At 45.9% G+C, this 22,848-nt stretch overlaps 1 protein-coding gene across 1 annotated transcript; it reads right to left on the minus strand.

The window, feature by feature from the left end:
• Positions 1-909: 909 nt before the first annotated feature.
• Positions 910-21,198, minus strand: CLEC17A (C-type lectin domain containing 17A). Its single transcript, XM_065918547.1, has 12 exons — positions 21,156-21,198; positions 20,942-21,016; positions 17,991-18,023; positions 17,858-17,908; positions 17,733-17,774; positions 17,140-17,181; positions 15,740-15,877; positions 15,508-15,570; positions 13,236-13,331; positions 12,863-13,014; positions 6,233-6,342; positions 910-1,045 (listed from the first exon to the last, which is right to left on the minus strand). Exons 1-12 carry the CDS (start codon positions 21,196-21,198, stop codon positions 910-912), a joined length of 981 nt encoding a protein of 326 aa, XP_065774619.1.
• Positions 21,199-22,848: the final 1,650 nt, after the last annotated feature.

The following is a 22,848-nucleotide window of genomic DNA, read 5'->3' on the forward strand; positions in this document are numbered from 1 at the left end:
CCAATGTGATGCTCTTAGGAGGTAGGGCCTTAGTGGTGATTAGGTCTTGGGGTGGAGCCTTCATGAAAGGGATTAGTGTCTTTATAAAAGGGACCCCAATATAATATGACAGCCCTTGTATGTGGAATCTAAGAAGAAACAATGCAAATGAACTTACTTACAGAACAGGAAGAGACTCACTGACTTAGAGAATGAACTTGAGGCTGCCCAGGGGAAGGATGCAGGGAAGGGATAGTTAGGGAGTTGGGGATGGACATGTACACTCTGCTATGTTTAAAATGGATAACCAACAGGGACCTACTGTAGAGTGCAGGGAATTCTGCTCAGTGTTATGTGGCAGCCTGGATGGGAGGCAGTTTGGGGAAGAATGGATACATGTGTATGTATGGCTGAGTCCCTTCACTGCTCACCTGAAACTATCACAACATTGTTAGTTGACTATACCCCAATACAAAATAAAAAGTCTTTAAAAAATAAAAATGGACCCCAGAAAGTTCTCATTCCTCCCAGCATGTGAGGACACAGTGAGAAGATGACATCCATGAACCAGGAAGCAGGTCATCACTAAACACTATATCTCTCTGAGCCTTGATCCTGGGCTTGTCAGTTTCCAAAACTCGAGGGGGAAAAAAATGTCTGTTATGTATAAGCCATCCAGGGTACAATATTTGGTAACAGCAGCCTGAACAGACTAACACACCATGCAACTGAACAAGCCCCAAGTCCTCACCCCAGAAGTGATCTGACTTGCACCCCAGAGGACTTGCTACGTCCGGGCTGCTGGTTCCATCCTGGGTACTGCCAGTTCCCACTGTTCATGTCAGTTCCAGAAGGGCAGGAGGTTCTCACCTCCAAGAGCCGAGGGGCATGGGGTACGGATGGACCTCCACCCAGCCTCAGCTCTGGGGTTCAACAGGAACACTTCCGCTCACAAATCCAATACGTAGTTTTGTCGCAGGAGAGGTCATTCCAGGTGCCACCCTTGTTCATGCTGGCACAGTTCTCATTATTATAGAGGTTGTTGGGTTCCTGTGGGTCCCAAAAGCTGGACAAAGGAGAAAGTGGATATAGGGTGAGGTGAATAAATGCAGCACAGCAGATTTTTTAAGGCAGTGAAGCTGCAATTCTATACAATACTGTGATGGTAGATGCATGACATCATGAGTTTGTCAAAACCCATAGAATTTTGGGAAGGTCCAATGGCTCAGCAGGTAAAGAATCCAGGAGCTGCAGGAGACGTGGGTTCGATCCCTGGGTCAGGAAAATCCCCTGGAGGAGGAATGGGCAACCCACTCCAGTATTCTTGCCTGAAAAATGCCATGGACAGAGGAGACTGGTGGGCTACAGTCCAAAGGATTCCAAAGAGTCGGACACTACTAGCAAGCATAGATTTTTACAGCACTAAGAGTGAACCTTAATCTGACCTATGAACTTAGTTCATAGTAATGTGTCTATATTGGTTCATCGATCGTAACACACGCACTATACTAATGCAAGATGTTAATACTGGGGGAAAATGTGTGCAGGAGAGAAGGGATGTGGGAAACAGTGCTCCGTACCTTCTGCTCAATTTTTCTAAAAAATAACGTACTACTCAGCCGCAAAAAGAATGAAATTTTGCCATTTGCAACAACATGGATAGACTTGGAGGATATTATGCTTAGTGAAGTAAGTCAGAGAAAGGCAAAAATACTATATGATATCACTTACATGTGGAATCTTAAAAATACAACAAAATAGTGACTACAACAACAAAGAAGCAGACTCACAGAGGTAGAGAACAAACTAGAGGTTACCAGTGGGGAGAGGAGAGGAGAGGGGCAATATAGGGTTAGGGGAGAAAGTGGTGCAAAGTATTAGGTATAAAATAAGGTGCAAGGTCTTTGTTGGTAGCACAGGGACCTCTCCTCAATAGTCTGTAATAATCTAAATGAGAAAAGAATTTGAAAAATAATAGGTATACGTATATGCGTAACTGAATCACTTTGTGATATACCTGGAAAGCAAATGTAAAGCAACTGTACTCCGATATAAAATAAAAGCTATTGGGGACTTCCCTGGCAGTCCAGTGGTTAAGACTTCACCTTCCAATTCAGGGAGTGTGGGTTTGATCCCTGGTCAGGAAGCTAAGATGCCACATGCCTCAGAGGCCAAAACATAAAACAGAAGCAATATTGTAACAAGTTCAATAAAGATTTTAAAAATGATCCATACCAAAAAAAATCTTTAAAATTAAATAAAAATTACTTTCTAAAGGTAAACAATTTTTAAAATAATAAAATTTTAAAATAAGCTATAAGGATATATTGTACAACATAGGGAATATATCCAATATTTTATAACGTTAATCATTGCAAATCACTATGTTGTACACCTGTGACATATAATACTGTTTATCAACTATACTTCCACTTAAAAATAATGATAAAAGGAAAAATAAAGTCTATTAATTAAAAAAAAAAAGAATACTAGAAAAAAGAACAAGAAAAGCCTTCATGGTTCAGGGCTCTTTCTTCCACCCAAATCATTCCTTCAGTCTTTCAGAATTACATGAAAATGTCGTGTTGTCCCGGCCACCCCAGCAGCTTGTCTGTGCTAACTCAGCCCCATCGCCCTGTTCAGCAGAAATTCTGCAGGTTCCTGAATCAGCTTCCTGCATCTGGTCAGTTTCTGTTCTCTTCCAAAGAACATTTTTGTTAAACCACATCCCTCTCAACCTTCCAAGTAACGTAGTGTTTTAGGTCATGTTCCTTTTTTTTTAATCGGGGTATAATTGCTTTGCCGTGTGGTATTGTTTCTGCTGTACAATGAAGTCAATCGGTTATAAGTATACATTTATCCCCTCCCTCTTGGAGCTTCCTCCCACCCCATCCCCCATCCCACTCACTCAGGTCATCACAGAGCATAGAGCTTCCTGTGCGTTATAGCAAGTTCCCACTAACTATCTGTTTCACACATGGTAGTGTATACATGTCATTTGTTTGGTTTACTCGTTTTGTTCTGCTTTTATCTCACAATTTGTTCCATTCCCCCCTCCCCAACGACCACCGTGTCCACAGAGCCAAATCTGGCAATTCAGGTGCATGGGATTTATTAAAGGGTGTTCTCAGGAGAGGGGGACCGAGAGAAGGATGAGGCAGGGGATAGAATTGAGCAAGGATGTGAGTTTAGCCTGGTCTAGACTCAGCCTGAACCCACAGGGAGCTCTGGAATTTGAATAGCACAACCAAATTTTTCCAACTTGAAACAAGGGGTCCAGGCGGCTCTTAACCTGTCATTGTCTGTGGCATGACTTCAATGGGAGTGGCATAACCTCCTAGCTGAACAGGCTTCCATTCAGCCGAGGTCACCTCTCTGAAAAAATCGTAACTGTGAGCCTTTAGCAGCCAATGCCCCCTGCTGGGGGGTGCCTGCACCAGCCCCCAAAAGGAATCTGAGCTGAGGACCTGCAGGGACACACCATCCCATGCCATCTCTATTCACAGAATTCTACCTCCCTCCAGGAATCTTTAATAAAAAAATAAAATCTCCAGACAAAACACTAATATCTCTAATATATAAAGAGTTCCTAGAAGTCAATAAGAAAAAGACCAAAACTCCACTATTAAAAACACACAAAAATCTTTCCATGTGCCACAAGGAAAGATCCCATGCGCCACAACTAAGACTCAACACAGACAAATAAATATTTCTTAAAAATACACAAAAGAGATGACTAGATAATTCACAGAGAAGTTAATATATATGGCTATCAAATATGCAAAAAGACACTCAACCTCAAGCATAACAGAAATGCAAATTAATACTACATTGGCCTCTCAGTACCCTGTAATGACCTATGTGGGAAAAGAATCTTAAAAAGAGTGGATATATGTAAATGTATAACTGATTCGCTTCGCTGTACAGCAGAAATAACACAATATTGTAAATCAACTATACTCCAATAAAAATTTATTTTAAAAACTACTACATTAATATTCCATTTTTCACCTTACAATTAAAACAACCAAATTCCAAAAGTTTGATGAGTGTGTGGGAAAAAAAAAAAAAACAAATGTAAGTCAAGCTGGTGAGAGAATAAATTGGTATAATCATATGAGGGACAATTTGTTAATATTTACTCAAAATACAAATACAGACATGGCTATGTTTATATTTTAAATAAATACAAACTTAATACACACAGTATAAATAAATACAGATTCCCCTGGTGGCTCAGTGGTAAATAATCTGCCTGCCAAGGAAGGACACATGGGTTCGATCCCTGGTCTAGGAAGAGCCCACATGTTGGGGAGCAGCTAAGCCCGTGCAACCTCGACTGCTGAGCCTGTGTTCTAGAGCCCCGGAACCGCAACTACTGAAGCCCTCACCCCCTACAGCCTGTGCTCCCAAACAAAAGAAGCCAGCACAGTAAGAAGCCGGCAGACTGCAACTAGAGAATAGCCCCCACGGGCCACAACTAGAGAAACCCCGCAGGCAGCAACAAAGACCCAGCACAGCCAAAAATTAATGTGCTAATTGGTTAAATTATTTTAGTAAATAAAATTAAGTACAAATACACATTCTCCTTAAGAAGATAGAGCGTGATGGCTGACAGCATGAACTTGGAAGCCAGGGTGCCTGGCCCTACCACCCGCCAACTGCCTGACCTCGGACGATCGCTTAACCCATCTGTGCCTCTCTTTCCATGTCTTTAAATGGAGAGGATAACACTACTTTCCTTACAGAACTACTAAGAAAATTAAATAAATGAGTTGATACAAAGCATGCCTCCCCAAATGAGATCCTGCTCATTCTTTTGGCAAATCAAAATCATCCTCTTGGGACTTCTCCAGTGGTTAAGACTCTGAGCTTCCACGGCAGGGGGCACAGGTTTGGTCCCTGGTCAGGGAACTAAGACTCCAAATGCCGTGTGGCACAGCCAAAAATAAATAAATAAAAGATCTTTAAAAAGCATGCATCTTTAAAAAAAAATCTTCCTCTTCCTCTTGCCCAATAGCCATGGCATCTTTTCTCTCTTTTTTTCCCCTCAACCATTGGTCTGAGGACTTGATATGTTTGAGCAGTTGTGCTGAAAGGCTGAGATGTTGTAAGGAGGAAAAAAAAAAAGTGCAGGCACCAGAAACCCTATCAGAAAAAAAGCACCCTTATGCTTCCCTTGTCCAGCTCTGCCTGGGATTTTTTGTGTATGTGTGTGTGTGATTGGTTGATGTGCATTTGTTTATTGTTTTCATGTTTAATCTATTTTTTAATTGGAGGATAATTGTTTTACAATATTGTGTTGGTCTCTGCCATACATCACATGAGTAAGCCACAGGCGTACATATGGCCCCTCCCTCTTGAGCCTCCCTCCCACCTCCTGCCCCCTCCCACCCCTCTAGGCTGTCACAGGGCACCAGGTCTGAGTTCCCTGCGTCATATAGCAAACTCCCACTGGCTACCCACTTTACATACGGTAATGTATGTGTTCCCAAGCTACTCTCTCAATTCATCCCACCCTCTCCGTCCCCCACTGTGTCCTCAAGTTTGTTCCCTATGTCTGTATCTCCACTGCTGCCCTGCAAATAGATTCGTCAGTTCCATCTCTCTAGGTTCCATATCTATGCGTTAGTACATGATGTTTGGTGTCCTCTTTCTGACTTACTTCACTCGGTATAACAGACCCTAGGTTCGTCCACCTCCTTAGGACTGACTCAGAGGTATTCTTTTTCGTGGCTGAGTAATATTCCACTGTGTATATGTACCAAAATCTTCAAAGTGAATCAGCTGTACATATACATATGCCCTCCCTTTTCTGATTTCTTTCTCAGTTAGGTCACCACAGAGCACTGAGTTCCCTGTACTAGGCAGGAGGTTCTCATTAGTTATCTACATTATACATAATATCAACAGTGTATGTATGTCAGCCCCAATCTCCCAGTTCATCCCACAACCCCTTTCCCCCTTGGTATTTGTACATTTGTTCTCTACATTTGTGTCTCTATTTCTGCTCTGTAAATAAGATCGTCTATATTAATTTTTTCAGATTCCACATAAATGCATTAACATATGGTATTTGTTTTCCTCTCTCTGGCTTACTTCAGTCTGTATGACAGTCACTAGGTCCATCCACGTCTCTACAAATGACCCATTTCGTTCCTTTTTATTCAACCTGGGATTCTAAAGAATCGGCTTGTTTGGACTTCACAAAGACCTACGAGGAGGAGAGACCCAATAAGCCCTGGATACTTGCCTCAAAGTGACAGGTGACCCATCCAGCCACCTCCAGTCCCCTTCGACATTTATGTCATTCAGCCCCAGCCAGTACACCCGTGGAGATCCATGCGCTTTGGCCACAAAGTCCTGCAAGTACAAACTTCATTCAGCCATCAGTTCTTCTACACACACCCTGCTTGTCTCACATATATTCAGGGCTTGTGAATGCCACCCCAGTACCCATCCCAAATCCCCATGGCATACAGAACAAGATCAAAACCTTCCTCCCACTTGAGCACATGCGGCAAGAATAGTCATGCTGCTTTCTCGAAAAACCTATGAACCACTCTGTGCCTCCACCTCTGGAAAATGGGATAATTGTAACTACCTCCTCATAGAGTTATTGAGAGGATTGAATGAATTAAAATGCGTAAAGAATTCAAAACAGTGTCTGACATGCTGCAAGTACTGTGACATCTTATTTTATGGAAGTATAGTAGATTTCCAATTTGCCTTGATTCATGGACCTAACATTCCAGGTTCCTATGCAATATTGCTCTTTATTGCATCGGACCTTGCTTCCATCACCAGTCACATCCACAAGTGGGTATTGTTTTTGCTTTGGCTCCATGAGAAACACTGGGCTGGATGAAGCACAAGCTGGAATCAGGATTGCTGGGAGAAATATCAATAACCTCAGATATGCAGATGACACCACCCTTAGGGCAGAAAGTGAAGAAGAGCTAAAAAGCCTCTTGATAAAAGTGAAAGAGAGTGAAAAAGTTGGCTTAAAGCTCAACATTCAGAAAACTAAGATCATGGCATCTGGTCCCATCACTTCATGGCAAATAGATGGGGAAACAGTGGAAACAGTGGCTGACTTTATTTTTCTGGGCTCCAAAATCACTGCAGATGGTGATTGCAGCCATGAAATTAAAAGACGCTTACTCCTTGGAAGGAAAGTTATGACCAACCAAGACAGCATTTTAAAAAGTAGAGACATTACTTTGCCAACAAAGGTCCATCTAGTCAAGGCTATGGTTTTTCCAGTGGTCATGTATGGATGTGAGAGTTAGACTGTAAAGAAAGCTAAGTGCCGAAGAATTGTTGCTTTTGAACTGTGATGTTGGAGAAGACTCTTGAGAGTCCCATGGACTGCAAGGAAATCCAACCAGTCCATCCTAAAGGAAATCAGTCCTGGGTGTTCATTGGAAGGACTGATGCTGAAGCTGAAACTCCAATCCTTTAGCCGCCTCATGCGAAGAGTTGACTCATTGGAAAAGACCCTGGTGCTGGGAGGGATTGGGGGCAGGAGGAGAAGGGGACGACAGAGGATGGGATGGTTGGATGGCATCACTTACTCAATGGAGATGAATTTGAGTAAACTCCGGGAGTTGGTGATGGACAGGGAGGCCTGGCGTGCTGTGATTCATGGGGTCTCAAAGAGTCGGACACGACTGAGCGACCGAACTGAACTGAACTGAGATTTCCAACATTGCGTTAGTTCCTCACAAAGTGAATCAACTATGTGTGTGCATATATCCCTTTCCTCTTAATTAGCCTCCAATTAAAATAAATAAGTTAATTTTTTTAAAAATCCCTTCCTCTGGAGCCTCCCTCCCACCACCTCCATCCCACCCTCTAGGTCATCACAGAGCAATGAGCTGAGCCCCCTGAACTATGCAGCAGTTTCCCACCAGTCATCTGTTTCACACATGGTGGTGTGTACATGTCAGTGCTACTTTCTCAATTCAGTGCACCCTCTCCTCCCCACCCCAGGACCACTCTCCCCATGTCCATTCTCTATATCTGCATCTCTATTCTTGCCCTGCAAATAGGTTTGTCACTACTATTTTTCTGTATTCCATACAGTACTGCAACATCTTAACATTTAACTGATAATTTAACGAACATTCTAATAATAAAAACTGATACCTTGGATTTCCTGGTACTTTCACACTCCCAACCCCTGCAGTCCTAAGCAACATCCAGGCAAAAAAGGAATTCATTGCTTAAGAAAAAGAACGTGGGGGAGGGGAGAAATAGGAGATTCCCAGCTTTTGTATTTCCAACGCCCAGGCCTTTGGGAGGAAAGAAAGGACTTGGATCAAAGATGATTTATCATATATTTATAATATATCATGATTTAAAGCAACTCCTGGAGTTCCCTAATGGTACAGTGGGTAAGAACCTGCCTGCTAACATAAAGAACACAGTTTGATCCCTGGTCCAGGAAGATCCCACCTGCCGCAGAGCAACTAAAGCCCACGTGCCACAACTACTGAGTCTGCATGCTGCAACTACAGAAAACCATGCACCTAGGACCCATGCTCCACAACAAGAGAAGCTACCGCAATGAGAAGCCCAAACATCACAACGAAGAGTGGCCCCTGCTCAATGAAACCAGAGAAACCCCACATGTTGCCATTTGTAGCACCATGGATGGGCCTAGAGAATGTCATACTGAGTGAAGTCAGACAGCAAAGGAGAAATATTGTATGACATCTCTTATACATGGACTCTGGAAAGAAATGATACAAATGAACTTACAAAACAAGAGACTCATAGACTTAGAACATTGTTGCCAAAGGGAAGCGACAGCTCAGGAGTTTGGGAAGGTCATGCACACACTGCTACATTTAAAATGGATAATCAACAAGGACCTACTGTATAGCACATGGAACTCTACTTAATGTCATGTGCCAGCCTGGATGGAAGAGGGATTTGGAGGAGAATGGATACATGTATATGTATGACTGAGTCCTTTCACTGTTCCTTTCACCTGAAACTACCATGACATTGCTAATCAGTTATACCCCAATACAAAATAAAAAACTTAAAGTTTGAAATAAATCAATAAAAATTTTTTTGAAGAGAACCAGCATAGCCAAAAATAAATAAGTAAAAAATTAAAAATAAAGCAACTCCTCTCCAGGCAAACTGATCTATGGTAAGGAAACCAGACGTAGTTTCCTGGGGTGGGTGGGGGTGACTGGAAAGATGGCATGAGAGAACTCCCTGGGCTGTGGAAACATTCTAAATTTTGACTGGGTTGACAGTTACACAGATGCCTACATATGCCAAAACTCAGTGAATGTGCGCTTAAGATCTGTGCATTTTACTCTACGCAAATCATATCTCACGCACTCAATCTTATTCAAGACCAAGACTCCCTAAAAGGTAAAGACGAGAGATGGCAATGGGAAAGACGCCACAGAGATGTAGACTCGGTGGGTGCCGGGAAGAGGGCTCTGCATTTCGTTCTCTGGTAGAGCCTGAAGTGATGGCCAAAACCCCAGATGGATATGAAAACTCTAAAAAGTAGAGGGACTCTGGACCTTGTTTCTTGGGTAAAACCCCAGAGAAGTATCAGGAAATCAGAAAGAGCAAAGCGCTGCTCAGCCCATCAAATTAGCATAGTGCCCTGAAGCTGAAACTCCAATACTTTGACCACCTGATGTGAAGAGCCAGCTCATTGAAAAAGCCCCTGATGCTGGGAAGGATTGAGGGCAGGGGGAGAAGGGGACGGCAGAGGATGAGATGGTTGGACGGCATCACTGACTCGATGGACATGAGTCTGAGTAAACTCCGGGAGATAGTGGAGGACAGAGGAGCCTGGCATGCTGCAGTCCATGAGGTCACAAAGAGTCGGACATGACTTAGTGACTGGATAACAACAACAACTAGCACACAGTAAGTGTTCAAGAAATGTTGATTGAAATAATAAGTGAGCTGCACAGGCTTCCCAGGTGGCTCAGCAGTAAAGAATCCCCCTGCAAATGCAGGAAACACGGATTCAATCCCTAGGTCAAGAAGATCCCCTAGTAAAGGAAATGGCAGCTCTCTCTAGTATTCCGGTCTGGAAAATCCCATAGACAAAGGAACCTGGTGGGCTACAATCCATGGGGTCACAAAAGAGTCGGACACGACTTAATGACTAGAAAAGTGAGCTACACCCTTTGCACAGGTTATCTCATTTGATCTTCATGGTGACTCGCTGGAGCAAGGATTATTAACCCCATTTTACAGATGGGAAAATTGAGGCACAGAGCAGTTAAGTAATTTGCCCAGGATCATTCACCCAGTGGATGTCCCAGCGGATACCAGCTTGGAACAAAGATATTGAGGACCAGATATGCACTCCCCTCCAAGCCATCCCTACTCATAAGAAAAACAGATGATCCCAACTGATTGAGATGAAATCTCCACCACCTTGGTATAACAGGAGCTCAAAAGAGGAAGGAAATGAGTTATTTAAAGCAAAGTTATACTTCTTAATTACCTGAGTTTAATTGTTGTTTAGTTGGAATATGACTTACACCTGACCCATTCACATCATCTAATCTCAAAAAAAAAAAAAACCTATATTAACTACTCAATACAAATGATGCTATGAAACAGAAGGACTTTTTTAAAACAGAGAAGATACAGAGGGAAAAAATAAGATGGTAGCCTAAATCCAACCAAATCAATAATTACATTAAATGTAAATGATCTTTTGCTGGGTCATATGGCAGTGTTTCCTTTTTTCTCTTTTTTTTAATATTTACTATTTTTATTTATTTATTTGGCTGTGCCGGATCACAGTTGTGGCATGTGGGAATCTCCAGTTGCAGCATGCGGGATTCAGTTCCCGGACCAGGGCTTGAACCCAGGCCCGCTGCATTGATAGCATGCAGTCTTGGCCACTGTACCACCAGGAAAGTGAAAGTCGCTCAGTCACGTCTGACTCTTTGCGACCCCATGGACTATACAGTCCGTGGAATTCTCCAGGCCAGAATTCTGGAGTGGGTAGCCTTTCCCTTCTGCAGGGGATCTTCCCAACCCAGGGATGGAACCCAGGTCTCCCTCATTGCAGTCAGATTCTTTACCAGCTGAGCCACCAGGGAAGCCCAAGAATACTGCAGTGGGTAGAAGTTCCCATACAGTAGCTTTATTCCTAGTGTTTTAAGGAATTGTCACGTGTGCATCAAAGCTCAGGCGTGTCCAACTCTTTGAGACCCCATGGACTGTAGCTTGCCAGGCTCCTCTGTCCATGGGATTTCCCAGGCAAGAATATCGGAGCACGTTGCCATTTCCTACTCCAGAGGATCTTCCCGACCCAGGGATCAAACCCACGTCTCCTATGCCTCCTGCATTGGCAGGCGGATTTTTTTTTTAACCACCGAGCCACCTAGGAATTGCCATGCTATTCTCCATAGTGGTTGTATCAGCTTACACTCGCATCAACATTGTAGATAAGTGGATAAACTCGATCTGGTACATATGTACAATGGAATACTACTCAGCCATAAAAGAATGAATTTGAATCAGTTGCAGTGAGCTGGATGAAGAGTGAAGTAAGTCAGAAAGAGAAAAACAAATATCATGTATTAATGCATATGTGTGGACTCTAGAAAAATGGTACTGATGAACCTATCTGCAAGGAAGGAATGGAGACATAAATGTAGAGAAGGGACTGTGGACACGGTTGGGGAAGCAAAGGGTAGGACAGACTGAGAAAGTAGCATTGACATATATACACTATCACATGTAAGATAGCTAGAAGTTGTTGTATAACACAGGGAGCCTCACCTAGAGCTCTGCGACAACCAAGAAGGGTAGGATGCGAAGGGGGAGCAAGGCTCAAGAGGGAGGGATATATACATATAGTTATGACTGATTGGGCTTCCCTGATAGCTCAGTGGTAAAGAATACACCTGCAATGCAGGACACCTGGGTTCCATCCCTACGGAACCAAGACAACATTGTAAAGCAATTATCTTCTAATTAACAAATTTTTTTAAATCTGTAAATGATCTTATAATACCAATTAAAAGCCAGAGATTCTCAGATTGAATTTAAAAAAAATTAAGACCCCACTATATGCTGTCAACAAGAAAACTTAAAATAATGACACAGGTTAAAATTAAAAGGATGGGGAAAAATAAACCTGGCAAACACTGATAATCAAATAGTGCTATGAGTTTTATGGTCAGGAACAAAACTAGCTTCCTGGGCTCAAACCCCAGCTCTGACATTTACTAGTTGTAACAAGCAAGCTGCTTGAGTGAAATAAGCCTCAGCTTTGTCCTCTGCGAAGTACTGATATGTAATGATATGCACTGTGTACAAATGGTCTTTTCACCTAGCTTTGGTAGTATTAAGTCATTAAAGTTACCTACACTTATTTCAATTCTCCTAGTACATACACACAGATGAAACTGTCTTTTCCTATCACCTTAAAACATAACAGTGCCCATGTGACTTTCTTTGTGATGCACGCAGGTAGAAATTTTGCCTCAAACACTTCCACCATTGAGCTACAGGGACTGGCTGTTATTTTAGCATAACATAACCTCTCCTGACTCTCACCTAATTTATAGGGCTGTTGTTAGAATTATGTTAATGCGTGTAAGATATCTGGAATAGAGCCTAGAGAATAGAAAGTGCTACCAAAGAGATAGCCATTATTATACCTCCATGTTAGAGAGGAAACTGAGACTCAGATTGGATAAGTCAACACAATCAGGATTTGAACTCAAGCAGTAACCTCAATATTAAAAGTTCTAGTGACTCAAAAACAATTCCAGTTTCTCTACATTCAGGCCAGGGAAGGATCTGTAAATCCTAGGAGAGAGGCAGGCTGGCCCTGCTGGTTCTCACGGGTGTGGAAGGGACAGCTCACCTGTTCATCAGAGTTACTGATGATGACCAAGTGAGAGTAATTCTCCTGGCAGAACGTCCGGGCTTCATCCCATGTCTTGGTGCTTGGAGAGAAGTAGTAACACTTACCCTGAAAAGGGAGCCAGCCTTCAGGGCAGGTGACCCTGGTACAGTCTGGGGACAGGATAGGATTCTGTCAGAGTGGCCCTAGAACCAGAGTAATGTACATGGTATGCCATGTACAAGTGTTCAGGCTGTGCACTGCTCAACTCTAGCGGGGGTTGGGAGGGAACCAATCACATAGATTGCAATGAAAATCACTCCCAAGGATTTGTGCTCTGTACTGGCTCCACCATGACCCCCCAGCTCAGGGTAGTTCTCCAAGTCCCACTTACCTAATAAGCCCCGAAGTTCCAGCAGGGACTGGTTGGTGTCAGCTCTTAGGCGCTCAATGTCCTTCTTCAGGCCAGCTAACCCCACCATGCCGGTCACTGTCAGCAGGAATGGGCTGAACAGTTAGAGACCCAAACCCCCATCTATCCACCTACCAATCACTGACTGCAGACACACCAGGCAGAGGCAGGAGCTGTGTTCCCCATCATACCCATGTTCCAGTGGGTGATACTGAAACTCAGAAAGCAACATGGTCAGGGCCCAAGAGGAGTCCTAGGGTTACTCAGAGGAGAGATTAATCCCTGAGGCTTGAGGAAGAGTAGAGATGGTAGGCTTCCTGGAGGAGGCAGGTTTTAAAGGGAAATGGTGGTTCTGTATTATTGAGGAGGCTCAATAGTCAGGGGCCACCTTGGAAGCAAAGATCCAGAGGCAAGCATGTTGGGAAAGGCTAGTGCAGTAAAAGCCAAGGAGAATCTCACAGGAGCTTAAGCTCCAAGTGGGATGAGGTCTGGCGTTTGGGTCCTTGAATGCCAAGCCAAAAGTTTTGTATTGGACTCTGGGCAGTGAGAAGCTGATGGTTTTTCAGTGTTAGAGTGGGTTGGTCTGAAGTGTGGGGTGAGGGAGTGTGGAATGGAGCAATATTCAGATATCACCAATCATAGTGAAGGCCTCTTCTACAACGAATGTGTTCCCACTACTCTCACACAAATCTGCCCTCTTGGGTGGCTCAGACGGTAAAGCATCTGCCTACAATGCAGGAGACCCGGGTTCAACCCCTGGGTCAGGAAGATCCTCTGAAGAAGGAAATGGCAACCCCATTCCAGTACTCTTGCCTGGAAAATCCCATGAACAGAGGAGTGTGGTAGGCTACAGTCCATGGGGCTGCAAAGTGTCCGACAAGACTGAGCAACTTCACTTTCACTTTTCAATACTCCCCAGGGTCATCAACAGATGACACTTCAATTAGACAAAGTAGAAATATTAGATAAATAAGTCAATAGGTAGGTAGATAGATGATATATAGATGATTGATAAATAGATAATAGATTATTGATGAAGAAATAGATAGTTGAAGATAGATAGCTAGATAGATAGATGATAGATGATTGACAAATAGATAATAGTAGATAGACAGATAACACAGATGTTATCCTTGACACTCTTTCCTCTCACCCATCACCATTCCCACTCACCCATCCCCAAGGTCAGTCAATTTTACCTCCTAAACCTTTCTACTCTGCCTACTTCTCTTCAACCCCAGAGCCACAACCCTCAGTGGAGCAACCATCCTCTCTCAACTACCCATCCTCCTCCCTTGTACTTAAATGTTGCCTCCTACCACAGGGCCTCTGCACATGCCTAAGATTCTCAACTCCTTACCTAGTTAATTCCCCATTTCCTGAGTCTAACAGATTCACTGCATTCCCTGCCCTCATTGGCCACAAGGTTCCTGATGAAGCCGACAGTTCACCACATAACTAACTTATGATAAATGTCATGAAACAGAAGTTCAAGAGGCAAGGAGAGACCATAACAGGGTCTGAGCCTCAACTGGAGGCGCAGAAAGGCTGCCCTTGCTATGGTAAGTTAAAGAGGGCTGCAAATTATTTGTCCTTCCCCCAAGGAGTGGCAGGATTACCTACCCTCCTTCTGAATCTAGGCTGGTCCTGTGACTAGTTTTGACCAACAGAGAGCAGTGGACTTGTGGCTGTGTCATTTCTGAAGCTGAGCCCTAACACCACCATGCTATGAGGAAGCTCAAGTTACGCATGTGGAGAGAGGAGCACCCAGGCACCAGCCACGTGAGTGAAGCTTTCTGGAACCCTCCAGCCCAGCCCAGCTACCCAATGACCCCAGCTCACCCCACAAAGAGTGGATGTATCATGCTGAGCTGTTCTGAATTCCTGCCTTGTAGATTTGCTGGGACAATAAGTGACAACGCTGGAGGAAATAAAAGTCATGCTTCTCTGCAATCACCCCCCAGAAAAATGACCACATTTCCAGCACTCGACAACCACAGTGACTCTTGGCCACCATATTGGAACACGGTGGAGGTCTAGATACACGCATGTATGCGCGCGCGCGCACACACACTCCATAAGGACAGGGACTCTCTGTTGTGCTCACCCTCCTAAGCACCCAGCCCCCACCCTGGCACCTAGCACAGTGCCTGGCAAACACGGTTGGGGTTGGGGCTGGGGTTGGTGATGAAGCTGCATTTGCCAATCATGTTGGTGCTCAGCATGGCTGGAAGGATTGATTGACACCACTCACCATTCGCTCGCCATGCCATCTGCTGGAAGGTCAACATCCTCAGTTCTTCCACCACCTCCTGGTCTATGAGAAGGAGTCCAACGTGAGCCCAAGCCCTCCCATTGGCTGTTGTTGTTCTTGTTTAATCACTAAGTCGTGTCCGACTCTTCTGCGACCCCATGGACTGTGGCCCCCAAGGCCTCCTGTACCCCTTGCCCAGTTTCTCTGCATGCCCCTTTCTCGCTTTACTCACACTTGATCAGAGTCACAACCAGACCGGTGCAGCCCATGAGCAGTGACACCACCACCAGCAGACACAGGTACACCAGCAGTCTCTCCTGGTAACACATAAGACCTCCGAACTTCTGACTGATCCCGGGCACTGGAGTTGCTGGGGGTTGGAGATGGGAACAGAGACACTGACACTGGTGCTTCAGACAGGGAGGAAAGGACCCTTGAGCTTTTCTCCAAGAGAGGGGATGGAGCAGAGGGGTGCAAAGGATTAAGGTCGTGGCTGGATCATCAGGTGGGGTCAGCAAGAGAATGCCAAACAGAGCAAACCCTGAAGAAGCCCAGAACATTTGTGGAATATATCCTGTGTGCCCAGCATCCTGTCACACCCTTATTATCTTCTTGAATCCTCACCCTTATGACATAGGTTTAATTGTTCCCATTTTTCAAATAAGTAAACTGCAGGCGTAGAGAGGTTGTGCATAACCTGGACCCAGTTCTTCTCTTTTTTATCCTTTTTTTTTAATTGGGTATAACTGCTTTATAATATTGTGTTAGTTTTTGGTGTACAATGAAGTGAATCAGCTATATACATATATCAGTACATATACAGTGTATACATATATATACTATATAGAGAGTATATCTATATTCCCTCTCTTGAGCCTCCCCCCCACCCCCCATCCCCACCCCACTAGGTCATCACAGAGCACCAGGCTGAGCTCCCTCTGCTATACAGCCCTTCCCACTAGCTATCTATTTTTACACAGGGTAGTGTATATATGCCAATGCCACTCTCTCAATTCATCCCACCCTCTCCTTCCTCCACTGTGTCCACATGTCCATTTTCTATGCCTGCGTCTTTATTCCTGCCCTGCATATATCTGTACCATTTTTCTAGATTCCATGTATATGTATTAATATGCAGTATCTGTTCTTCTCTTTCTGACTTACTTCACTCTGTATGACAGACCCTAGCTCCATCCACATCACTACAGATGACCCAATTTCATTCCTTTTTATGTCTGAGTAATATTCCATGATATATATGTACCACACCTGCAGTATCCATTCACCTGTCAATGGACATTTAGGTTGCTTCCATGTCCTGGCTATCATAAATAGTACCCAGCTCTTCTCTTTAACATTTAGGATGTATCGTCTTTTATGCTCCAGCAGCCCCCCACCCAAGTTGCTCCCCAGGGGCCCAAACTATGGACACTTGCATCCCCTAACTTACATGCAAATGGAAGGTATGGCTTGAGGAGTACCTGGTAGACATCCTGGGTCCCTAGGGGTCTGGTCTAAACTCAAAAAGGAGGAGCCTGGAAAGGAAATGTTTCTCTCCCAGGGCCTAACTCCAGAGCTTACACACACTGGCCACCATGGGAGGGGAGACAGAAGCACACCCAAAGGACTTACTGGCTACAGGTGACTGGGATGGAAGATGCGTCAGATCAGTGCCTGGGAGAAAGGCAAGAGAAGTTTATTCAGAAGTCACTGAAAGACTTCGTCTTCCAAGATTAACGACCTCCCCCAAGCCCTCTGACTTGTTCTCTGATCAGAATTGGGGAATGGAGGAGACTTCCCTGGTGGCACAGTGGATGAGAATCCGGCTGCCAGCGCAGAGGACATGGGTTCTATCCCTGGTCCAGGAAGATCCCACATGCCTCGGAGCAAGTAAGCCCATGCACCACAACTACTGGGCCCGTGCTCTAGAGCCCGGGAACCACAGCTGTAGAGCCCAAGTGTGCCAACTCCTGAAGCCACGCACCCTGGAGCCCAGGCTCCGCAACAAGGGAAGCCCACCCATCTCAACTGGAGAGTAGCGTCCGCTCGCCGCAACTAGGGAAAAGCCTGGGCAGCAAAGAAGACCTAGCTGAAAGACTTTGTCTTCCAGGATCAACAGCCTCCCCCCAAGCCCTCTGATCTGTTCTCTGGTCAGAACTGGGGACTGGAGTAAGGACTTCCAAGTGCCCCTCTAGGGTGTCGTAATGGGTATCCCAACAGCTCACCCAGCTGAAGCGTCAAGCTGGTGACCGGGGTGACATCCAGGCCTGGAAGGGATCAGAAAGACAGAAGTCAGGCACAGCAGGACCTCAGCCAAGGGAACAGGATGCTCCCGGCCCTGGATCCTCACCCGTGTTCTTCGGGAGCTTACAGGGAAGTGGGGGCCTCTCCGATTTCTTTCCTGAGGAGGGAAGAACGGTTGCTCAGGCTCAGAGCAGGACCAAGCCAGCGCTGGGTCTCTGATACCCCCAGTCCCAGCTCACCTGTCCTGGGAGGTCTTGGTGGAGCCATCCAACCTGGGGAAGAGAAGTTCAGAGTCAGGGCTGGTCCAAGGATGGGACTGGGATGGAAGCCAGTGATGGAAACAGGATTGAGATTGCAAGGGAGGCTTAGGGATGGGGTTGTGCATGAGAATGGAACTGGACTTAGGGATGGGGACAGGGTTAAGATCCAGTGACCAAGGACTTCCCTGTGGTCCTCCCAATGCAGGGGGCCCGGGTTCAATTCCTGGTCAGGGAACTAGATCCCATAAAAGAAAGAAAAAAGTCAAAGTGTTAGTAGATCAGTTGTGTCCGACTCTGAGACCCCATGGACTGTAGCCAGGCTCCTCTGTCCATGGAATTCTCCAGGCAAGAATACTGGAGTGGGTAGCCATTCCCTTCTCCAGGGGATCTTCCCGACCAAGGGATTGAACTCAAATCTCCTACATTTTGAGGGCAAATTCTTTTCAGTCTGAGGCACCAGGGAAGCCCACAAAGATTTGGCTTGCTGAAACTAAAGAAAGATCCCCTGTGCCACCATTGAGACCTGGTGCAGCCAAAAAAAGAGAAAAATATACAATGACCAGCTTCCTGAATTACCAGGACTTTCCTAATTTTAAAGCTGGAAGTCCCAGATTCCAGGAAATCTTTCATCCCTGGATAAACTGGGACGGTTGATTACTCTAAGTTAAAGACACAAGTGAGGTTGAATATGAGAATAGAGTGAGGTTAAGGTTGGGGGATTTCCTTGGTGGTCCAACAGCCAAGACTTCATGCTCCCATTGCAGGGGGTCTAGGTTCAATCCCTGGTCTGGGAACTAGGTCCCACATGCCACAGCTAAATGAAACTGTTAAGATTCCATGTGCTAGAACTAAGGTCTGTTGCAGTCAAATAAATAAACAATTTTTTTTTAAGGTTAGGGGACTTCCCTGGAGGTCCAGTGGTTGAGAATCTGCCTTCCAATGCAGGGGATACAGGTTAGATTCCTGATCGGGAAACTGAGATCACACATGGGGCAACTAAGCCCACAAACTCTAGAGCCTGAGCACCACAAGGAAGAAACCCCCACGCCTCAACTAAGACCCGACTTGGCCAAATAAATTAATTTTTTAAAAAAAGGTTAGGGTTGATATAAGGGTTTGGATTGCAGTGAGGATGGGGCTGAAAGAAGGCTCAGGGGAGTAGGGTGATGATTCAGGATGTGGTTGGGGGGGGTGACGATTCAGGATGTGGTTGAGGGGAAGAATGTGGTTGTAGCTACATTTGGGGACAGGGGAGAAGCTGAGGCTGGTTTGTAGTTGTGTGGGGCTTGGTGATGGCTTTGGATCTGGACATAGAGATGGGATGGAGCCAGGCCTGAATTTGGAGATGATGGGGTCTAAATCTGGGGAAGAGGTGACCTTGAAGACAGGGATGGGGGACCTCTCTGGCAATCCATTGACTGAGATTCTGCACTTCCACTGCAGGGCTGAGGGTTCGATCCCTGGTCAGGGAACTAAGACCCCCTAGGCCACGTGGCACAACCAAAACAAATAAATGTGATTTTTTCTATTTAAAAAAAAAGACAGGGATGGGGTGGGGGGAATGGAGTTGGGCTTGGGGATCATGTTGGGACCAAGTTGGAGTTGAAGATGGACAGTAAAAGAGCCAAGCCCAGGGCACCTCCTAACTCCTACCGAGCCCCATGGTGCTCTGGGACCTCCCAGACTGACTCCGCTCTAGACTCATAAGTGGGGGACGTGGATCCACCTGGAATGCCAGCCCCGCCCCGACCCTGTCCAATGACATTCAGGGACCCTGGTGGGAGTTGGTTTAGGGAAACCTCAAAGCCTCCACTTTTTTTTTTCTTTTGGCTGCACCACAAAGCCGTCAGGGCTTCCCTGGTGGCTCAGTGGTAAAGAATCCAACTGCCAATGCAGGAGATGCAGGTTCAATCCCTGAGTTGGGAAGATACCATAGAGAAGGAAATGGCAACCCTCTTCAGTATTCGTGCCTGAGAAAATACATGGACAGAGGAGCCTGGCAGGCTACAGTCTGTGGGGTTGCAGAGTCAGACACGACTGACCACACATACACACAGCTTTCAGGATCTTAGTTTCCCAACCAGGAACTGAACCCAGGCTGTGGCAGTGAAAGCGCCAAGTCCTAACCACCAGACCACCAGGGAATCCCTAAAGCCTCCATGTTTATATACCCTTATCGGACTCTTATTGAGTCCCCAGCCAGGCGTGGATCATTCAAGTCTAATTTGGGTCCTGGGTGCGAATGCAAAGAGATTGAGGAAATACTGGTCCCTGAACAGCTTCTAAAAGCCTGGCACTCATGTCTCAGGGCTTTGCATCCACCAGTTCTTTTGGGAGCTCCTTTCCTTAACAAACTCCTATTCACTCCTCAAGTCTCACTCCAATGACCCTCGTCTGACCCCCAATTCTCCCACTAATGCAGGCAGAGCCCTCAATTACCCTCAGGATTTCCCCAATTTCCTACTCCCTCCCCCCTCTGACTTGCTCACCCAAGACTGTACACAGAACTGAGTGTGTGTGTGTGTAGGTTGCTCAGTTATGTCTGACTCTCAACGACCCCATGGACTGTAGCCCACCAGGCTCCTCTGTCCACGGAATTCTCCAGGCAAGAATACTGGAGTGGGCTGCCATTCCCTTCTTCAGGGGATCTTCCTGGCCCAGGGATCGAACCCAGGTCTCCCACATTGCAGGCAGATTCTCTACCTTCTGAGCCACCAGGGAAACCCCTGTGCACACAACTGCCTCCCCCGTCAGACTGAGAGACCCTCAAGAGGGAGGCATGGGCGCTCCCACCATTATGGTGCCCAGCATGAGCAGGCTGACCATGTGTGTCTGCTACGCCCAGCTAATTCCCCCCGGGGAGCCTGCTCCCCACCCTTCATCCCTCAGGCTGCACATCTCTTCACCTGGCCTCAGAGAGGTCCTCTTACCTGGCTTGGGAGGAAGGTCCTTGTAGGGTGGCGTCATGTTCTCATAGTCGTCATCATCCTCTTCCCTGGACCCTTCTAGAGGGAAGGCAAGTGAGAGCCCAGTCCACCCTTTCCTCTGTCCCTCACACCCTGGTCTCCAGCCCCAAGGTGGGAATACTGCAACCTGGGTCCCGACCACCCCTGGCCCCCAGCCCACGCCTGGCCAGGGCCGTACCCGGCAGGTCCCGGCACCCAGCGTTGGTATACAGGGCGCACATGGGTGCAGTTAACTCCAGGAGCCCGAGGAGGGGCAGGCAGAGCCTGCCGGCTTCCACTGCTTGTGTCCCCAGCTCAGGTGTCTGGGGCTTTTCTCAGTTCCTTTTTTCTTTTTCTTAAACAGTCAAAAACATGCAAATCCATCTGGAGGGCAACACCCCAGACCATGCACACACACATATTTCCCCCCAGTTTGAATTCATGCATAGAAGTAACAATGACAACAGCCCCTGCATTTGACTTCCCACAAAGACCAAGCCCTGGGTGAAAAATATGGAGCAGCTCCTGTCTTCAAGGAACCATCAGTTGAGACAGGAAAGATGATACACCTGTAAAGAAATACAGAAATAAGCGATATAGTTTGGTTTTTCATTTTATTTCCAGTAGCAACAAAGTATTATTTTAAAATAAGATAAAATAGGGTAAAGGGATGGGATGGGGGCTAATGTAGAGAGGTGATCAGGGAAGGCCTCCTGGAAGCAGTGACATTTGCAACAAGATGTTAAAGTGATTGGTGCTAAGTACTCCCACATTCCACAGTGAGGTTCTAGGCTCCCTATAGCTACATAAGACATAACCCCCAAAACTTCATGACTGGGCTTCCCTGGTGACTCAGTGGAATCCACCTGCCAATGCAGGAGACACGGGTTCGATCCCTGGTCCGAGAAGATCCTACATGATGTGGAGCAACTAAGCCCATGCACCACAACTCCTGAGCCTGCATGCCCTGGAGCCCATGCTCTGCAACAAGAGAAACCCTTGAACAGCAACTAGTGTACCCCCCATTTGCCGCAACTAGAGAAAGCCCAGCACAGCAATGAAGACCCAACACAGCCAAAAATAAATAAAAATTTTTTAAAGCAAGAAAGAAAATAAAAGATGTTCCCACCAAAGCCTCAGACACTCAGTGGTCCTCCTGACCTCTTGGTCTCAGTCACATGAAACAATTTTGAACTTCTGACCTCCAGAACTATAAAAGAATTCATTTTCATTGTTTTAAACCACTACATTTGTGATGATTTGTTTCAGTAAGCATAGCATATTATATACCCCAGACAGCAAGACCCCAATTCCTCTTTTGAGGGGCTTTCCACTAAAAGTGAAAGGAAATGCAACTCAGATTGGCTTAAACAATAAGGAAACCCCGTCGGTCACATCCTTGTACATGTTAGAATATTGGGCTGGGTGGTTTTTAATAGAGATTCAGAACAAGAGTGGCTTAAAAGAGATGGAATTTACTTCTCACCTCACAGTCTCAGAATAAGCAATTCAGTCTCCGCCACTGGAAACTCTTCACCAGCACATGCACAGGGGGATGGCCCCAGCCCTACTTGAGTTGGGAGGGCGGCAGCTGACCAGCCCCCCTCTCCTGAGAAAGCTCACCCCAGGGGCTGGAGTTTCCCCAGGTGCCATGATGTCACACACAGAACCTCTCCCATCTACCTGAGGTGTAGCTGTGCTGTTCCCATTCTACGGATGGGGAAATGGAGGCTCACCTGAGAGGGAAGACCCTGTCTGCCCAGCACATACCCACTGAGCAACGAGGATCAGATTCCAGATGGATATGGGGGGTCAGGGTGGAGGGGTGAGGAAGGGATGGGCTGGAGGCACCAGCCCAGAGGATGGAGAGAATCTCTGGCCGTCAAGAGCAT

The sequence above is a fragment of the Muntiacus reevesi genome, chromosome 1, assembly GCF_963930625.1.
Source record: "Muntiacus reevesi chromosome 1, mMunRee1.1, whole genome shotgun sequence".
Lineage (NCBI taxonomy): Eukaryota > Metazoa > Chordata > Mammalia > Artiodactyla > Cervidae > Muntiacus > Muntiacus reevesi.